The following is a 20,180-nucleotide window of genomic DNA, read 5'->3' on the forward strand; positions in this document are numbered from 1 at the left end:
CAATGGGGAAGATGAATGAGTGCATGTGAAGTGTTAAGTAGCCTACTGTAAACAGTAGGGCTGTCTCCAACTAAGGATTTGGATAGTCGACTTTGATTGGCCGAAATTTAGTTGACTACCCCCCTGAATGCAAAAGAAAAAAAATGTATACGTTTTTTTTTATATATTTTTTTTTTCATTCCATTTGGGCTGTGGGGGAGTGTTTAATGTCTGAAGTAGTCGAGTGAAGGCTTCTTGTCCATGCATGCAATTGGTCCACTGATGGATACATCTTGATATTTGTGACTTGCTTAACTTTGACCCGAAAACACATTTTGAGATGTATACACCAATGGAAAGAGGAGAATGTTAGCTTTCCAATGATACAAATATCATCCTTCTACTTCAAATATCAAGCGAGTTATGCCCTACTACATATCGGATGTCACCAATACATATTGTGGAGAAAAAAGCCTTCAAAGTTTTCAGTACATTTTGCGACATTTATTCAATGTATTCACACAACTACTACATGATATCAAACATGATAACATTGAAACTGTGTGTGTGTGTGCTCACCGTCCCCCACCACAGTGCATCAGCATAGGTGGCAAACTCCTTGTTGAACTCTTTCTCCACCAGGTAAACCAGGAAGGAGGAGAAGATGAGGACCAGGAAACCTATATACCAGGCTGTCACCAGCTCCTACACACACACACACACACACACACACACACACACACCGTATGTACCGTATGTACCGTATGTACCGTATGTGCTGCATGTACATTATGTACTGTATGTACTGTATGTACTGTATGTACCGTATGTACATTATGTACTGTATGTACCTTATGTACTGTATGTACTGTATGTACCTTATGTACTGTATGTACTGTATGTACCGTATGTAACTTATGTACTGTATGTACTGAATGTACTGAATGTACCTTATGTACTGTATGCACCATATGTACCGTATGTACCTTACGTACTGTATGTACCGTATGTACTGTATGTACTGAATGTACTGAATGTACCTTATGTACCATATATACTGTATGTACCATATGTATTTCAGTACATACAGCACATACAGTACACACAGTACATACAGTACATACGGTACATACAGTGCATACAGTACATACAGTACATAAGGTACATACGGTACATACAGTACATACAGTACATACGGTACATACGGTACATAGAGTACATATATTACATACGGTACATACAGTACATACAGTACATACGGTACATACGGTACATACAGTACATACGGTACATAGAGTACATACAGTACATACGGTACATACAGTGCATAAGGTACATACGGTACATATGGTACATACAGTACATAAGGTACATAAGGTACATACAGTACATACAGTACATACAGTACATACGGTACATACTGTACATACAGGACTTTACAATGAAAACAAGCTTTAGAGGAGAGACTCGGCCTCTGGCTGCATTTTAATGTCCTACCTTACTATGTGCATAAACTACAGATCCCAGCAGCTTCCAGGTGCCTCCCCTGCGGTCCATGCGCACCATGCGCAGGATCTGGAGGAAGCGCAGGCTGCGCAGTGCTGAGGTGGCAAAGACGTTACCCTGACTACCTGCTGAAACCACGGCAACGGACGCGATGAGGACGATGATGTCTGGACAAAGACAGAGGGATGGGGAGAAAGAGAGAGAGATGGAGAGAGATGGAGAAAATAAGAAATAAATTAATAAATAAAGTGATATGGGGAGAGAGAGAGAGAGAGAGAGAGAGAGAGAGAGAGAGAGAGAGAGAGAGAGGGATATAGGTAAGTGAAAACAGGGAAAGAGAAAGGTAAATGGAGAGAAGAGAGAGAAGAGATAAGAGGAGGTCAATTATAATAAGAGGAATAAAAACTGTGTGGAGTGCAATTATAATATTTACATTTAACCTGCACCCCCAAAAGTGGCCTTTTTAGTTTTAGTTTTTGAGAACTGCATATTTTAGTGCTAACGTAATAGAGTAACATAGGTCTGAACTTGAGTTGCTGTTTTTCTCTTCCTGTTTTTCACCAGATCCGTGATTCATACATACCCAGGTGGGGTATCATTGGAAAGCCACACTCATTGGCTACAACCCTCCACAATCATTTTCGAGATCGGATCTGGCAGAACTAGAGCCCCAAGAGTCGGGAGTGGTATTTTGTGCAATACCATGTACTTTGCACAAGCCTCAAATACCGGCATGTAACTCGAGAACCGCTGAACGGATTTTGTCGGATTTTGTCACTATCGACAAATAAGCAACAAATAAGCCTTCAATTCGATATATATATTGTATTACAAAATATGCACACCCGAGCCACTAGGGTCGCCAAAGTGCCGGTGGGCAAATCGTCCTACAAACGTCCCACATGATGGACTTTGCAGGTTAAGAGGTTTAACCTCTTATTCTATTCTTACATAGGTTATGTCATTCCAGCCGTTGTGCCTGATCAGAGGGGCTGTTACATGTGTGCACTTTGACCATAACCCCCTTTTTTCCCTTTCTTCTTATTGTCGATGTTTAAATGACGTCGATGTTTAAATGACATCTGTTTGCGCAATTTACCTCTGATCCGATCCTGCCTTAGACTATCTGCTGGTATGCTTTAATTTAATTTTGTTTTGAATTTTCCTTTATCCATTTATGTTATAACATTGCGACATTAATACGCAGACTCGGAAGTAGATGGTTACAGGGTTGATGTTGAGTTATTATATAATAATAGGTATTTTTTACATTATAGTTGTCTCATGTTAGGGCCAAGGCTCACGGTGGTTTTCGACCGATATCTTTATTGAATTTAATTTTAATTTTAATTTGTGTTTATTGGACTAGTGGGGGTTTAATCAGGGGTTTATCTAGAGGGGGGCCGGAGTGGAGAGCGTCTTATTGGATCCATGACTCCAGTGGGAAATGATAGGAAGATGACCATCCTTAGCGGATGGGGCATAGGGAGGGGTTTGGAGAGTGGGTATAGGAGGGTTTATAATAGGGCGGGTGGGTTAGGGTTTAGAGTAGAAGGGGGGGGGGTTGTAACTGGGGTGGTATTTTTCTGTGTTTTATGTACTGTTGTCTTATATGTGTGTAATTGTTCCTCCTCTGAACTCCTGGGATTGACCGTCTGGGCCCGCCTGGATCAGCGCCTCTGTACTCAGCCTGGCTGCACTGGTATGTTCTCTACGCATTTAGACAAACTCGACCATGGCTAAATTGAATATTTTAATTTGGAACGCCCCACACAAGCGTGCCAGTGTCCTTTGGTTATTGAAGAGAAGAAATATTGACATTGCTCTCCTTAGTGAGACGCATTTATTGGTGGGTGATGTGTCAAGGCTAGCAAATCGACAATATCACGTTATCTCCTCATCCTCAGCCGATGATAAGACGAAAGGAGTCGTCATAGTTACAAGACGTAACTTTGATATCAAAGTCCTGGATGTGTGGTCGGACACGGAGGGAAGGATTACTATAGCAAAAGTTGAGTTCTCTCATAGGAAGATGGCAATAATAGCATTGTATGCTCCTAACACATTTGATTCAGTGTTCTATAATACAATCACGAAGAATATGTTGGAACTTACTGGATACGCTCTCATTGTGGGTGGCGATTTTAATGCGTGCTGGGATGCAGAGATGGATAGGTCCGGGTCCTCTGAAACAAGCGACCAAAAACGGTCCTCTAAGGCCCTCAGGATGTGGGCCCAGGACACGGGGCTCGCAGACCTATGGCGCTTATCCAATCCCACCCTCAAGGATTACTCTCACCTGTCTGCCAGACACAAAACCTTCTCTCGAATAGACTATGCATTCGCATCCCCTAATGTTTGATAGTTTCGACGTCTCATTGGTTCCCCTGGCTCTCTCGGACCACAAGGGGATTTTCCTTGTGGCAACCTTTGGCAGGCTCTCCACGAGAGCTCCCAGGTGGCGTTTTAACTCAACCTTATTAAAGAACGATGATTTCTGTTCTGAGTTCAGGAGTAAACTAGCTGAATTCTTGCAGATCAATGTTGGCACGGTCGATGACCCCAGGGTCCTATGGAACGCATTGAAAGGATTTATCAGGGGTCATGTCACACTTTTCGCCTCCAATTTGCGTAAATCCCGGTCAAAAAAACTAGAAGGACTGGAAACATTATATGCGGACCTATACGCATCTTTGCAAACTAACTATAGTGAACGACTAAACACACAACGTAAGATAGTCAAGAAGGAAATAAACTCCATACTTAAACAACAGTCTGGGTTCTTGATACATAGGACAAGGCAAAATTACTACTTTCACGGCTCCAGGCCTAGCCATCTATTGGCAATGAAAATACGCTCGAATGATAATTTCTCGGATATCCCCTCGATCAAGACGCGACAGGGTACAATCACTACTGATTCGAAAAAGATCAACAACACTTTTAAAGAGTTTTACTCACAGTTATATAGCTCAGAGGTTAATCTCGATGACTCTAAATTTGAATTGTTCATTGGCGGGCTTGAGATACCCCACATTTCTGAGGAAGAGGCTAAGGAACTGGGGAAACCGATCACTCTTATGGAACTAAGGGAGACGATTGCTGAAATGCAGAGGGGTAAGGCACCAGGCTGGGATGGTATTCCACCCGAGGTGTATTTAGTTTTCTGGGACCAACTGGGTCCATTGATGCTCGATATGATCAATTACGCTATCGAACAAGGGGAGTTCTCAAGAGATGTCAACATGGCGTTGATTTCCTTACTTCTCAAGAAGGACAAAGATCCCAATGATTGTGGTAGCTATAGGCCCTTGAGTCTTCTCGGGGCCGATTTAAAAGTGTTTGCCAAGGTGCTGGCCCGCCGCCTGCAGAGATTTATGACGGTATTGGTACACTGCGATCAAACTGGTTTTATCCCGGGGCGCCTGGCTGCAGATAATCTTAGGAGGCTGTTGCATGTAGTCGATAACAGTAAAGACAATACAGCTCCGTCCACTGTTCTGTCTTTGGATGCCATGAAGGCGTTTGACAGACTAGAATGGTCATACCTGTGGAAGGTACTTGAGGTCATGGGTCTTGGAAAGAATTTTATTCATATGATTAAAGTCCTGTATGCCTCGCCGTCGGCAATGATACTGACAGGCAAAAACTGTTCCACACTTTTCCCAGTCTCCAGATCTTCTAGACAGGGTTGTCCTCTGAGCCCAGGACTATTTGCGCTTTCCCTCGAACCATTGGCCCAATTTATTAGGCAATCGGAGGACATCGTCCCCATAATGATCAATAATACACCACACAAAATTGCTCTCTATGCGGATGACCTACTGATTTTTATGGATGACCCTTCCCGGTCGGCCACAAAATTATTGGGAATAATCGACGACTTTGGTAAATTGTCAGGCTTTAAGATTAACTGGAACCAATCAGCCTGCCTACCTCTTAATGAGCTGGCCAAGGCGGTGCGACTACCAGCTGATATCCCCATAGTGGAACATTTTAAATACTTAGGTATAGAGATATTCCCCACGCTGAGTCAAACTACTAAGTACAACTTCACGGGTACTTATGATAAAATACGCCAGGATCTAGACAGATGGTCGTCCCTTCCTAACTCCTTACAAGCCCGAGCTTCCATAATCAAAATGAACGTCCTGCCTAGGATACATTTTGTTAGCTCAATGCTCCCCCTGCCCCCTCCAATAGACCACTGGCGCAAGGTACAATCGATGGTATCTAAGTTTATCTGGAATAACAAACGCCTGAGAATCAAAAGAGCTACTACTCAACGTAGGAAACAAGATGGGGGCCTCGCAATCCCTGATTTTAAGCTTTATTTCTGGTCCTTTTCACTGAGACCTCTGATGTGCTGGCTAGACCCTGTAGATGCTGTTTCTTGGCGCTCCTTAGAAGCGGCGGCGGTCTCACCGCTAAGATTGCAGGATGTGGTGTACTCCACTGTCTCTATTTCGAAATGCCGGCTGAGGTATGGACCGATCATAACTCACGTGATCCAAACGTGGCGTAATGTACAGAAGTCGTGTGGGGTTAAATGCCCATGGCACCTGGACTCTCCAATTTTTAATAACCAGCAATTACTTGTTGGGCACAAGCCGGTTAATATTCCTCAATGGCAGAGGAGGGGAGTTCATACTCTTATTTATGATAAGAACGGCCTCCGTGCGTTTCAGGACTTAAGAGAATTTTATGATCTTCCCGGCGAGTCCTTCTTTCTTTACCTTCAACTAAGGTCAGCGCTGAGGGCGCATGGCGTGCCGTGGGCTCAAGCTTTGCACCCACACCCCTTCCTCAGGCTCATAGTGGACAGGTCGACCTCCAGAGGGTTTGTCTCAGACTTTTATACGCTCTTAATTCAATCCACGTATAAAAATGTATCATTGGATACAATCTGGCGTGTGGATATCCCGGAGTTGGACCCCGAGTTTGACTGGGATGATGTTTGGGCAAATGTGGCATTGTCTTCCCGCAACCCCAATCACCAGCAAATTAATTTTAATTATATTCATAGGACCTATCTTACACCTAGGAAGTTATTTGCTATGGGACTGATAACCGACTCTCGGTGCACTTTGTGCTCTCAAAAGGCCACTGGCACTTATATGCATATGTATTGGGATTGCCCACCAGTGGCCTGCTTCTGGAGGTCAATAACGGACAAACTTTCAGATCTGTGTGGCTTAACTATCCCATTCACAGCTGTTACGCTACTCCTGAACGATATAACAACACTACCGCGTCCGTACAACTGAAAAGGGTTGTCCTAGCGGGCGTCACTGCAGCGAAGAAGCTAATAGCATTGAGGTGGAAGGAGCCTGAGAAGCTCACAGTGATTAACTGGTCCCTAACACTGTTGGATGTGATTTATCTTGAGATATCCACGGCGCGGGTGATTGGGGTAGGGCAGGCTGGGATTGACCTGTGGTTCGCAGCAGCTGAGAAGGTCAGGACCGCCGTGTGCGGCTGAGCGGGGTTGGGGTGCTTGTTCGGGGGAGTCCGGCGGTCTCATGGGAGGGGGAGGAGGAAATGTCTTGTCTGTCTTGTCTTTTGTTATGTCTTGAATTTAACTGGGGATTTTATTGGGGGGCAGCTATTTAGCTATTTCTTCACTATTTGGTCATTTATTAGATAGCCCCCCTTGAAACCTTGAAACCTTGAAAATTTGAAATTTTGAAATTTGTATATATTATTGTTTTTGTTATTTTCCCGTGAAGTTCTGTGTATTGTGATTGTGGTTAATTTGTTGTCTTGTTTCATGTAATTAATAATAAAAAAGGTTTGATCAAAAAAAAAAGAGGTTTAACCTCTTAACACTTTCCGTGCCAGTCCTATATACCCTGTTGAGTGCCGACGCTCTATTCAATGACAGAGCGCTCACATTTGTGAACGCATAAACTATATCTTAAATTATGGCTATGTGTCTAATACGACCGTCGCTTATCAATGACTTGTTTGCAGTCAACATTGTCAAAACGGATTGTTTTTTAATCGGTTTATTTCCGTTTTATACCATTTAAAAAAACGCTTGTTTTTTTAAACTTTCAGAAAAAAAAGGATTCTGCAGGAATCGCGCTTTACTGTAATACACAAAACACGTTGTAATTTTTCGGCCTATTTATGAATCGTTTTCAAATAAACGCTAGATTATCGATAGTATATGTGTACTTATGCACGCTATAGAAGCGGGCTGAAAAATCGATTATCTTAATTTCCTGATCAGCTACACACACTCACAGCCACACACACACATATGGGACACGTTGATATATAGGTGAAAACAGCTCTGATTATCCCAATACTGGTAAAATCGATTCCTTACCTCAGATCAGATGTTCTCCAAAAAGATTATTTCAATTCCTGATCGCCATTCCAAATATCGATCGCGTTTATTGATCCAACGCTGGGTGGTCGAAAGACATATTCCACACTGTTCTGATGGTGGGCGATGACTGGGATCGTCTCCGGTTACTTGCCTGACAAGTAAAATGTGGAATCCGGACTCTTTTTTTCCCATGCGTTTCATTCAGTCTAATCCAATGGGGTGCAGTACCATCCGGAGAGACGATAGGGGGCGGTGTTTTCCCAATTCGAGCTCAGAGAGAGTGCCAGTGGTAACGTGAGGCTAGATTGATGAAATATGAATGGAAATCGCTAATAAAAAAAATAACGATTAAAAAACGGCATATCTCGTTTCTGGCACTCAGCGGTTGGCATGAAATAACAAATTATGCCGTGGCTGGCACGTGTTAAGCCTCTGGAGTCAGACCTCACTGTTTGCACCCGGGTAAACAAAGGCCGAGAGGGTGTCTCAGAAATGGCCAGAGTGTCGCGCATTTCAGAAATCGGTCAAAATAGAGAAATGGCATCTTTGAGTGCTTTGAGATGTTATATATATATGTCTCCTTATTTGCAAAACTTAATACGACTTGTAAATATGTTTAATTATTGCTAGATGGTATGGTTGTAATTATCCCGGTTTTCCAGAGAACTACATCGCATCACGAAACACACATACACGCACGCACACACACACACTGAGAGACAGAGCGGTGTGTGCACATTGAATAGGTGTTAGACCCCCGCAGAGACTTGTCGCTACCCCCCTCCAGATTATAAACAACACATTGGCTTTTCATAATATGTATGAATTATCTCTCGCAATAATATCCACGGGACTCGACTTGTTGCAGAGTCGTTGCGCGAGTTGGACGTTTTATTTACTTGATCACTGTAGGCAATCACTTGGTTGAAACGTGATTCCGGAATGATACCAATGCATTCCGTTTCATTCAGAGAGAGAGAGGGGGGAGGGATAGTGTGTGTGCGAGCAGCGAGCCTGCTCTGTGTTTCTCACATTGTCGCTCTCTGCCCCATATCATAATACCAGAGCCTGCCACCTCACATTGGCTGGTGCAGATTTCGGACAACGTGATTGGTTCAGATGCATGCTGAATGGCAGAGTGCGTGTGTGTACGAGCAGCTCATGTGAGCCGCAGTGTTTCTCTCCTGTCTTTTGGAAGCTAGCTGATAACAACAATAACTCTTCCGGTCAGGGGGGGGGGGGGGGGGGGGGGGGGGGGGGGGGGGGGTTCAAAATAAAAGAGCGAAGTCTAAAACAGGAAGGACGTTTATTTTGTACATTTGTGGCAGCGTTACAGCATTTTCAGTCTTTCTGTGCTCGCATTTTCAGTGGTATCGTTTGGACGCACATATTTCTGAACTGAGAACTGAACTAGTTCATATAGAAAGTGAACTTTCCCAACACTGCCCATGTGATATATAATTTATTTATTTAAATTGTAGTTTTACAGTGATCTCCAACCCCAACTGGAATGTCTTGCTAGTATCAAGGCTAACAACCATCTAAAACGAGTTAGTTAGCCAACAACAATCTAAACTATAGCTTTCCCTATATATCATATGAGGCACCTATGTATTATTAATATTGTAATTCACAATATATTTCAAAATACATTTCTAATGACTCTGCACCCCAGTGATATATATGGTTGTTCATTGTACAATACAGGGTTGATGTTTCTTGTTGATTATTATTCTCTATGTTTTTTTAATAAAATTGTGTGATATTCTATCCGTTTAAAAAAATATATTTATAGAGATATAAACGAGATATAAATATTCTGGCTGTTGTGTGTCACACTAGCTTGTGTGTGTCACACAAAACTCTCTCTGGGCCTCTTGGGTCCAGTCATTGGAATAACAAAGGAACGACAGACTAGAAGCTGGGCCTTTGTTCAGGTGTGAATTGGTGTGGAGTGACATTGATCACATTGAATTCTGGGAGTGTAGTCCTTTCATCAAGTGTCTGAGATATATGACAACAACTATGGAGTTGCACAAGGGAGTTGCTTAGGTCCTTTACTCTTCTCCCTTTACATGTTACCGCTGGGTGATATCATCAGAGAACATAATGTAGGTTTCCATACCTATGCGGATGATACACAACTGTACATATCTGCTGAACCAAATGATACAGCGAATTAACTCCATTACAGACTGCTTACTGGCAATAAATAAATGGATGAGTAAGAACTTCCTGAAACCAAATGAGTACAAAACTGAAATTCTAATTATCTGCCCCAAAAGAAAAAAAGAAACATTAATAAAGAACCTGGGAGGACTAACCGATTGGATCAAATCTGAGGTCACTAGTCTCAGGGTTATCATAGATTCAGAACTGAACTTCAATTCTCATATTAACAAAGTGACGAAAACATCGTTCTTCCATCTCAGAAATATAGCAAAAATACGACCATTTATTAATCAAAACGATGCTGAGAAGCTAATTCATGCATTCATATCTAGCCGGTTAGACTACTGTAATGCACTTTTCACAGGTCTCCCTAAGAAAACCACAGAGAGGCTTCAGCTAATCCAAAACTCTGCAGCCCGACTGCTAACTAGGACCAAAAGGAGAGAGCACATTAGTCCAGTCTTAGCTGCTTTACAGTGGCTTCCTGTAACATTTAGAATTGACTTTAAGGTCCTTCTCCTTACATACAAAGCTCTAAATGGACAGGGACCTAGCTACATCGCCAGCACTCTAATAAATTACAGGCCAGCAATGGTTATGTAACACCTGGGTCAGGTGCTCAGCTGCCATGCTAGCTGTTTTAGCAGACACATAGATGACGGTATCGTCAGCGTACATCTGGCAGCTGACACCTGGACAACTTTGCGGTAGGTCATTAATGTACATGGTGAATAACAGTGGCCCATGTACAGACCCTTGCGGTACTCCCATGCTGTTGGCAAGCAGTTTGGATTTCTCCCCATTGACCTTGACACACTGTTGTCTCCCCTCCAGGTATGACTTAAACTACTTTGTTGATTCTGTGGATATCTTAAAATGTTTTAACTTAAACAAAAGAACACTGTGATTAACTGTGTCACAGGCCTTTTTTAGGTCCAGAAACACTGTCCCTACAACATTTCCTTTGACTAATAGACCCCTGACCCTCTCAATAAGATAACAATGAGCTGTTTCTGTGGAATATGTAGGTCTAAACCTGAATTGCTGTGGATGGAGCAATTGATTGGCCTCTAAATGTTCCATCAACTGTCCAGCAACAATCTTCTCTAGGATTTCTGAAATTACAGCTAGGATGGCAATGGGCCTGTAGTTACTTGCCATGTCCTTGTCACCCGACTTATAAATCGGGGTAATTATTGCAGTTTTCCCGCTCTCTGGGAATAAGTGAATAATAGGCTCCAGCAAACAGTTCTGGTCTTTCTTAATAAAAGCAGCAGATAAGTTCTGTATCGTATACGCTCTCGCTCGGCATCGCTCTCTGCACTATCTCGCATATGTGCACGCGCACTGAATAAAGACCACAAATGTACCTTTAATCCCAATATTCGTCTGACCACACCCCTATCAGCTTACCCATATAAGCAGGGGTGGGGCCACCCACTCGCCTCCTTCTCGCTTTCACCACAAGGAAGAAGTGCCTCGGTAGATCCCCACACTTGACACCATGATGGAAAGGATTAGGAGCAGCTTTGGGAAACAAGGATACGTTGACATCATATCTTTATTTTCTCTCTCACTATTTTCGAGAAAATACGGCGATATTGTCTTCGTACTGGAGTGTCTGGAAGATGATGATCATTCTAAAAACCCTCCACCGGTTTTCGTATTGGGAGCACGCCGCTGCATGCTTCTCAACTGCAGTTCCTTGCTGTGTTTGTTGGGGTGAAACCTGTCAGGCCACAGCTGAACTGTCGGACGCGCCGCTGTTGTGAGAAGCGGTGGGTTTCAGGTTGGGTGAGTACTGTTGCTGGCGGGCTTCACTTGTCTGTTAGTGCTATGGGGGCTACTTGACAATGTTTATGGAAACCGGCCCCAGGCTAGGGTCCTTTGTTCAGCCACCTAGGCGACAGAAGGCCTTGGTCTGAAGACCATTGTAGTTTTAACTAGTGGGCCGCGACCATTAACACTGGTGATCCCTGTGTGTTCTGGACGAGTGGATTCTCTCTGTCCCGTGTTAAGCCCCTTCTTTCATATCCAAATGAGAGTATTCCTTCACGAGGAGATATGTGCATGGATGTGCGATAGCGGCAGATCCATGTTCAAGTCAGCTACACAGGCCAGTTTGGTATTGTGCTGATTCCGTCGGGTGTTGGTAAAATCACCGTTGTAAAGCAGTGTTGACATCTTGTTTCTCTTTTCTCTTAAAAAGTGAGGAGAGGTTCAGAACGGCGGCCTGTCTGGGTGAGTGTTATGTCATTGTATACATGTTCAGGTGATAGCTGCTTAGCTTACGGTTAGCCAGTCAGCTGTTAGCTGCTGCGTTAGCCTGCTGGGATCGCTGCATGGCCTACTTAGGTTGGGCCTACTGTTAGCCAGTCAGCTGTTAGCTGCGGCGCTAGCATGTCGTGATCACTAGGTAACGTTAGCTTGCTGCTATAGGCCAAGGCCTGGCGCGGGGAGCTTCAGCTCCTTGCGCGCCGCGCAAGCTCGCTTCTGGTCGCGTGCGCCGTTAGCTCGGCGTCTCGCGAGCAGGGGCAGTAGCGCCCGAACGGTTGGAGCGGCCATTAGCTTAATGCTACTCTGTTGAACGTGCTTTGATTGTAACATGTTTTACACTCTTGACTACGACGTCATCCTTGACAGGGGATGTTCGTCGACCCTGCCCTGAGCCAGGACGGCAAGGTTGCGTCAACAAAGAGGACTGTAGTGCGGGTTGGAGCGGCGACGCTGCCCAGTTCGAACAACACAGGAGCGGCTGTGTTCCTACGGTGTCTGTGACTGCACTTCGCTGATCTACGTTCCGGGTAGGACAAGGTTTGACCAGACCTTATAACACGTCTTCTGGTTTTACTTTTCTAAATGTGTTGTGAATAACGATGTTTTCCCAAACGTGTGTTGCTGCAATGCATTTAGGATACGACGCGAGTTATGTGTGAGCTGTTTTTGTCACTGGCAGTTAGCTTCTCCATGCAAATCGGGTTGTTGTTACAGATGTAATGATCTGGTTGTTGTGTGAGAAACATCATGGTGTTTATATGTACCGTGTACTCACAACTAAGGTAATTAACCTATGAAGCTATGCTTAGTGACAAGTGAGTAAAAGAATGTTCTTTTCTCAGCCTGTGATGACAATGAACAGTGTGTTCACATATTAACAGGTTTTCCTGTTTTAACTGGCCGTATTGGGGGTAAAATAAGAGGATTGTGTTTCCCCCCGGTTCCCTGGGGACTTTTTCATCCTCCTATCAGACATGTTGTGCACTAAATTGTGTTTTTTGTGTGGTAGGGATGCGATGTAACCCTTAGCTTGATTGCTGAGGTTGTGCTAAAACAGCTGGAGAAACTTTATTTTCCTAAACGAAAAGATTGTTTGGTCGCTGTCGTGTGTGCTTAGCAAGGCCTGTGGCCGATACTAATCGAGAATTATGTATTCTCTCATTATGAAAAACGGCGTTCCTCTGTAGAGTGTTTTTGCCATTTTCTGTAGGTGATGATGGGTTGTGTGTGTCATGTGACCTACAACTGGGTTGGACTGGCCACAGAAGCACATGTGTATGTTGGACCGGGGCTCTTAGAGCCCTCTCTATTCTGTGTTTTTTCCTTAGTAAAAATCAGATAGCAGGTTAGCTCATGCGCTGTGTGGAGCTGTCAAACGCTTCATAGAGCTGACTATGACTGTGTCATATTCTCTTTTTGTCATTACATCGTATCATGGGTGTGGGGTCGTAAAGGGGTGAACTGGTAACCTTTCCTCTCCCCCTTGTTTCTGTCGGTCAGGGGTACACCCTATGTCCTTCAAGGTTCCCGTCACGTGGCGGTTCGGCACGTTATGGGGGGGGGGAGTTTCCTGGTCCCACGGCCTGGTATATTGGGCGTGTGCACCGCAGGAATTCCCCCGCCATAGAGTACGTCACCGTGCGCGTCTCTGTTGGTAGGACTTCCGTGTGCTGTTCAGGTCCATGTGATGGATCTGTTTCAGGGGGGTGGTCAGGGCTCCTCCTCACCAAGCGCCTATTCGGGCCTTCTGTGAGTTCGGACTCCTTCTTCCATGTGAGGGAGCCTCCATCAGAGTACAGAGCCTTCCTCCTCAGATTGTCAAAGTGAGTGGACCCTCTAGAAGGTGTCCTATTCTATTGTATATGTATTCGATTCAATTCGATTGTTGAGTGTGTATGGGTTCAGTGCCTCTTCCCCGGAGAGCCCTAAAACCAATTTTTTACATGGCTCAAGGTGCAATATATTCTTTTCAATCTGTACAGCTCACGTGGGAAGTCTCTCTGGGGATCCCCGTCTCCTTCCTATGGGAGGGTGGTGGGATGTAAAAATGTGAAATTTTTTTACCCCTGGCTGTGTAGACTGGGATACATACTGTTGATGCTTCCTTCTTTTCTATTCAAAAAGTGTTGGAGTTAGGAAGTGTCACACCCCTCTTGTCGTTCCCCTGGGCGCCTTGGGGATTCAATGACAGGTCTAAATAGCCTGTTCATTGATGGGGGTGTGTCCCGACGCACGTATAGTGCTAGCTCGCTGTAAACAGGCGACTGACTGGCACGCCTTGGTTGCTTGTGGTTGAAACAGCGTTTTTATAAAGCAACTGAGATGGGGGTTTTTCCTCTTCCGACGACCAAATCCCACGACCTGGGTTGGTTTTTCGACGGATTCTCGTTCATGTCTGGGGGATGATGACGGAATGGATCTGAACATATGTAGAGGGGTCTCACGCCCTTGGGGTGGGCCACCAGGCGCGGTTCGGCCGAACGTCTGGGTGGCGCCTTCTTTTCATGTTAAGATCGACACGCATATCTGCCCTTTCTCCTGGAGTAGGCATGTCGGCGTGGTTAGGGCACGGGACTGGTTCTGGTCACGCTGGTCCGGATCAGTTGAACCTGTTGTCCGCCGGGGATGCAGATCTGCTGTTCTGGTACCCTGAGGGACTTGGGCTTTTTTCAGGGGGAAAAATGCCAGGTCGGTCCGGGTGTCACGGGGTTAAGCGCTATGGGGACCCTGGTTGGGTACGTTTTTACTCAGCACTGTCGTAATGGCTTGCGGCCATGCCAACCTGTACACGCTCGATCTCGTCGGATCTCGGCCGCTACACAGGTTGGTCCTGGTTGGTACTTGGTTGGGAGACCGCCTGGGAATGCCAGGTGCGGTGTGCTTAGGGGCTGGTTCTCCATTCTTTTTCGCTCCTCTCTCGCGCATGGCGAAGAGGGGCCTGTTGGGGTGGTCTTTGACCTCCTCTGGTGACCCTGTGCTTCCCGTATCGCCAGGCCCGGTCCGAGGTAATGTTCGTCGACCCGTAGGCCTGGGTTAACCCTTTTTTGAAAACTGAGACACTTGTACTGCGGTATAGCCGGTGTATACCCGCAGGTGTGTTTTGGAGTTTTTTCTTGAGGGGTTATAGGAACAACCACCGCAACAGCCAGGTTGGGCATTGGGTAACGCCAAGGTGGTTGATTCCCTGGTGTGTTGGAGCAGTGTCAACTCTCGGGTTCACCGGTTGAGGGTGCCCCTGCACGTTCATGACGTCTGCCAATCGTGTCAGCCTTCTCTGCCTCAACCCCTCTGGGTGGGGGTTTTTAAATGGAGGCTTGGTCATGCAACGACGCCAGCGTACGCCCCTTCCGCCGGGGCGGCTGTGTTCAGCTGTCCCCTCTGGCGCCTGTCTCGTCCGCAGTCTCCAGGCTAGGGTTAACAGCCTGTTGCCTGGTTTTTCCCCGGTGCGCTGCCTGCTTCCGTTGGTTAACCTTTTTTGTGTGCTTACGGCCATGCTGACTGCCTGTTCTGCAGGGTCAGTGTGCCAGGCGGTGTACTATTGGGGGGACAGGGCCCGCTCGGCTTACGGCCATACCAACACGCCCGATCTCGTCCGATCTCGGAAGCTAAGCAGGTTCTGGCCTGGTTAGTACTTGGAGGGGATACCGCCTGGGAATACCAGGTGCAGTAATTGAGGGGCCTTTGTCCGAATACGCTGGCGATGTGGGGGGCGGGGCACTACGTGCCCACCTGGTGGGGTCTTGATGCTGGCATCATGGACTTCTCCGGGCCCCCATTCCAGGGAGTCCAGTCCTTTTGGTGGGTCTGGGTCTTCCTTCGCGCTCCGCTGCTACGGCCTTGCCACGGGGTTGGGTTTGCCCTTGACCCTGTGATTCTGGGGGCAGTAACGAGGTTGTTCCTCCGTTCGTTCCCGGGTGGCATGCGGGTTGTGCGTGTGTGTAGTCGTGGGGTCAAGCCACGGTCTGCTCACCCTGTGCGTTGAGTTGCTTGAGTGCCTCTTCGCACGGTCGGGTCCGTCGCCCTCCCGTGAAGCCCCTAATAGGGGGGGTGCCCTCCATTAGGGTGGGTCGGGGGGGCTCGGCCCTCCCTGTTCTGATGGTTGTGGGGGGCTGTCAGCGGGGTGTATTTGTCGGCCGTTGGCTCTCGCTCGGCCTCCCTTGTGCAGAGAGCGATGCCGAGCGAGAGCGTATACGATACAGAACGTTAGGTTATGACTATAACCAAGTTCTGTTAGTATAGCGACGCTCGGCATCCGACGCCGCTGCAGCCTTTGACCTCGCCTTGTGGCGAAAGCTTGGGAAGGAGGCGAGTGGGTGGCCCCACCCCTGCTTATATGGGTAAGCTGATAGGGGTGTGGTCAGACGAATATTCAGTGCGCGTGCACATATGCGAGATAGTGCAGAGAGCGATGCCGAGCGTCGCTATACTAACAGAACTTGGTTATAGTCATAACCTAACGTTATCAATATCCTTTGCCGTTGAGTTACTCATGTTCACTATAATCTTTTTAACTGTAACTCAAGAATGGAAGCACGCAATAGGTTGAGTGAGGTGACGACCGAAAGGTGGCAAATTCAACTTTCCAGCAATATATTGGTTGATCAGTGAAAACGCAGCCCGGAGCCGGCAGATGAGATCAAAGGGCCACGATGTGCGTGACGGCCCGCCGTCGGGCCATCCGATGCTTAAGAGGTTAACACTTTGGCTGCCTAAGGTTAAATTCATGATATACCATAGATTGCCAGCGCTATTTGTCTATGGAGAAAGTCCCCTTCTTTGCAGGGCTATAACTTTTTAAATTCTATTGCTACATTGCCATTATTAGGGCCCATTCAAAGTCCTATATGTATTGTTCATTGTGTAGCAACGTTAAACTTTTTCATTCACATATTCATAGTAAAGTATGGTCTAATGCAGGGCTATTCAACTGGCGGCCCGCGGGATGATTCTGACCGGCCCGCCAAAGATTACATGATAATAATTTTTTTTTTTTTTTTTTTTTTTTTTTACTTTTTTGATTTGATTTTTGATTTTGATTTGATTTTGATTTGAAGTCTTTATTTCGAACATGCAATGAATACAACAAACAATAACAAAAAAAAGAAAAACAACTCAATCTGCATGTTCGAAAAGGAGTAGGAAGAAGTATACACTTATTTAATCCTACCCCTTTTCCACTACTCAAGAGTGTACTATTTTAAACATAAAAAATAAAAGAAAAAAAAATATATATATGCAAAACAAAAAACAAAAACTATATATGTATAAAATAAAATAAAATAGAAAACAAAATAAAAATGTAAACACCCGTGAATATCAAGTCCCTTCCTCATCCCTGTACCTTGTGAACATAATTTCCTTATACATCAGTTTGAATTGTCTCATGTTTGGACATTGCTTTAGCACCACATTTAGACTGTTCCACAATTTCACTCCACATATTGAGATGAAGTGTTTTCTCATGGTAGTGCGTACGTTTAGCACCTTTAAATTGTGTTCTCCCCTCAGATTATAACCCCCCTCCCTATCAAAGAACAATTCTTGAATGTTTCTTGGAAGTGCATGACTTTTTGCTTTATACATTAATTGTGCCGTTTTAAATTCCACAAGAACATTTAACTTCAATGTCTTTGACCCCAGAAACAATATGTTAGTGTGATCACGATAACCTGCAATGTGAACTATCCTTATGGCCCTTTTTTGGAGTATAAAAAGTGGTTGTAGTGTAGACTTATAATTGTTTCCCCAGACTTCAGCACTTTTTCAGACTTTTTTCTTTTCATGTCAACGTTAACACGCACAATTGAGCCAAAAGTCACTCACTTAATGACAGATTTCATTGATAAATCGAGGGAAAACTTTGCAAGTCGATTTGATGAATTTGACATGTCCAGAGAATTGATGCATTTTGTGAGCAACCCATTTGCCAATGTAGCTGCTATTTCCACAAAAGGACAAGAGTTTCTTGCATCACTTCACATTGATGAAGGTCTCCTGCAACTTGAAATAATTGACATGCAAGCATCATCTGCTCTGAAGCAGGCACTTGAGAATGACTCCACCACAACATTTTGGATAAAGTGTATTCATGTCAAGACATTCCCCAAAATAAAAACGCTGGCAATATCTGTGCTAACAATGTTTGGCTCAACATACACCTGTGAATCCAGTTTCTCTCACATGAATGCCATTAAAACAAGCAACCGTGCCTCCTTGACAAATGAGCATTTGCATCACTGTTTGCGGGTAGCCCTCACTTCCTATGAACCCTCTTTCTCTGCCATTGCCCAGTCAAAGAAGTGCAATCGCTCTCATTAGATGTGTGTATGTAGGCTAGGCCTGTCTGCCCCCCACCCCCCTGATGTTTGAGAGTTAAGAGTGGACAATAAGTGCTAATAAGATGCTGTGATTCGCTGTTGTTGCACAGACATGAAGCACTTTTTCATAAGCTCAGATGCACTATAAATGTGTTTTTTTGTTCAAGTGTTGATGTTAGAATGTTCAGATGCATCATGCACTTGTTTGTATTTTATTTAATTTTTATATTGAAATGTTGAAGAGGAGATGTTGCAGTTGTTGCACAGTCATAAATGAAGCACTTTTTGCAGGAGATGTTGCAGATGTGGCACATAAATGAAGCACTTTTTTTGAAAAGTATACTACTTTTGCAATGTAGTTAAATAAAAGTTGTGAAAATGTGGTTGCGTGTTGTGTCAAGTGTACATATATTCATAGCACGGGGAGGCGCCGTGGCAGTCCGGCCCCTGGCCCCTTGGGTTTCTGACAATGTGGCCCCCTGAACAATTTAGTTGAATAGCCCTGGTCTAATGTATAAGTATGTTTTCATCTCTTTCTGCAGCTTTCTCCAGAACGTGATATATAGCCCCAAATGCATTATATTGATGATGAAATACAGTTTGATGGCAATCAGCGCGATATAAAAAATTCCAACTAGACGTACTTCTAGAAGTTACTACACGTCATCTGATGTTGACCGGATGGGCGAGGGGGCGTTTATAATTCCGTGGGCAGCGTTATACCAATCATCTAATGTGGGTCAAATGTTGATAATAGCAGTTAGTATAGAAGACGGTAACGTTACACGCTGAAACTCACCCCAGTCTCCGCGCGCCGTTGGGCGATCATCGTCGAGTAGAAATCGTATCATTATGGGATATATTTTTACCCGGTCCATCTCCAGCTTGTATAATGGTATATACGTCCAAATCATGTTGTTTATCGAGTTATTGCCAATCGATCACCGTGTAGCGTGACGAGCCAGAGTCCCATGACCTATAGCGAGCGCCCGGAAGTACTACGGTCGTCTAGGACAACCTCTATTCAACATCCTGTTTGGCGATTGCGCCGATCGGCCACCAGATGGCGCTCCTGAACCGCCAGAGAGCTCAGTGGGTCCTGCTGGTGGATCTCAGGCCAGCGGAGGGGACATATGAATCCGATCGCAGATTTTTGAAATATTGATATAAGGACGACGTAACGCGTCCTCCGGCAACTTTAGCATGGCCAGCAAAGACGTCTAAAGACGGGTCCCGGCAGTCAAAGTGTTAAAGGTCAAGTGGATTTCAGTTCAGGTGGATTTCAGGTCACATTTAAAGGTCAGTTGGATGTCAGGTCAGGTGGATGTCAGGTGACATTTAAAGGTCAGGTGGATGTCAGGTCAGGTGGATGTCAGGTCACATTTAAAGGTCAGGTGGATGTCAGGTCAGGTGGATGTCAGGTCACATTTAAAGGTCAGGTGGATGTCAGGTCAGGTGGATGTCAGGTGACATTTAAAGGTCAGGTGGATGTCAGGTCAGGTGGATGTCAGGTGACATTTAAAGGTCAGGTGGATGTCAGGTCAGGTGGATGTCAGGTCACATTTAAAGGTCAGGTGGATGTCAGGTCAGGT

General features: G+C 45.1%; 1 protein-coding gene across 1 annotated transcript in view; it reads right to left on the reverse strand.

Moving 5' to 3' along the window:
* The window catches only part of kcnq5a (potassium voltage-gated channel, KQT-like subfamily, member 5a), a gene marked incomplete at both ends in the record, with an annotated part of 123,074 nt that overhangs the window by 66,156 nt on the left and 36,738 nt on the right, over positions 1 to 20,180 (reverse strand). The window contains 2 exons of the mRNA XM_084321946.1: positions 559 to 684; positions 1,477 to 1,652. Coding sequence (XP_084178072.1) covers positions 559 to 684; positions 1,477 to 1,652 — 302 coding nt within the window. The remainder of the gene's footprint in view (positions 1 to 558; positions 685 to 1,476; positions 1,653 to 20,180) is intronic.

This window comes from Notolepis coatsorum (assembly GCF_963971535.1).
Source record: "Notolepis coatsorum genome assembly, chromosome: 9".
Lineage (NCBI taxonomy): Eukaryota > Metazoa > Chordata > Actinopteri > Aulopiformes > Paralepididae > Notolepis > Notolepis coatsorum.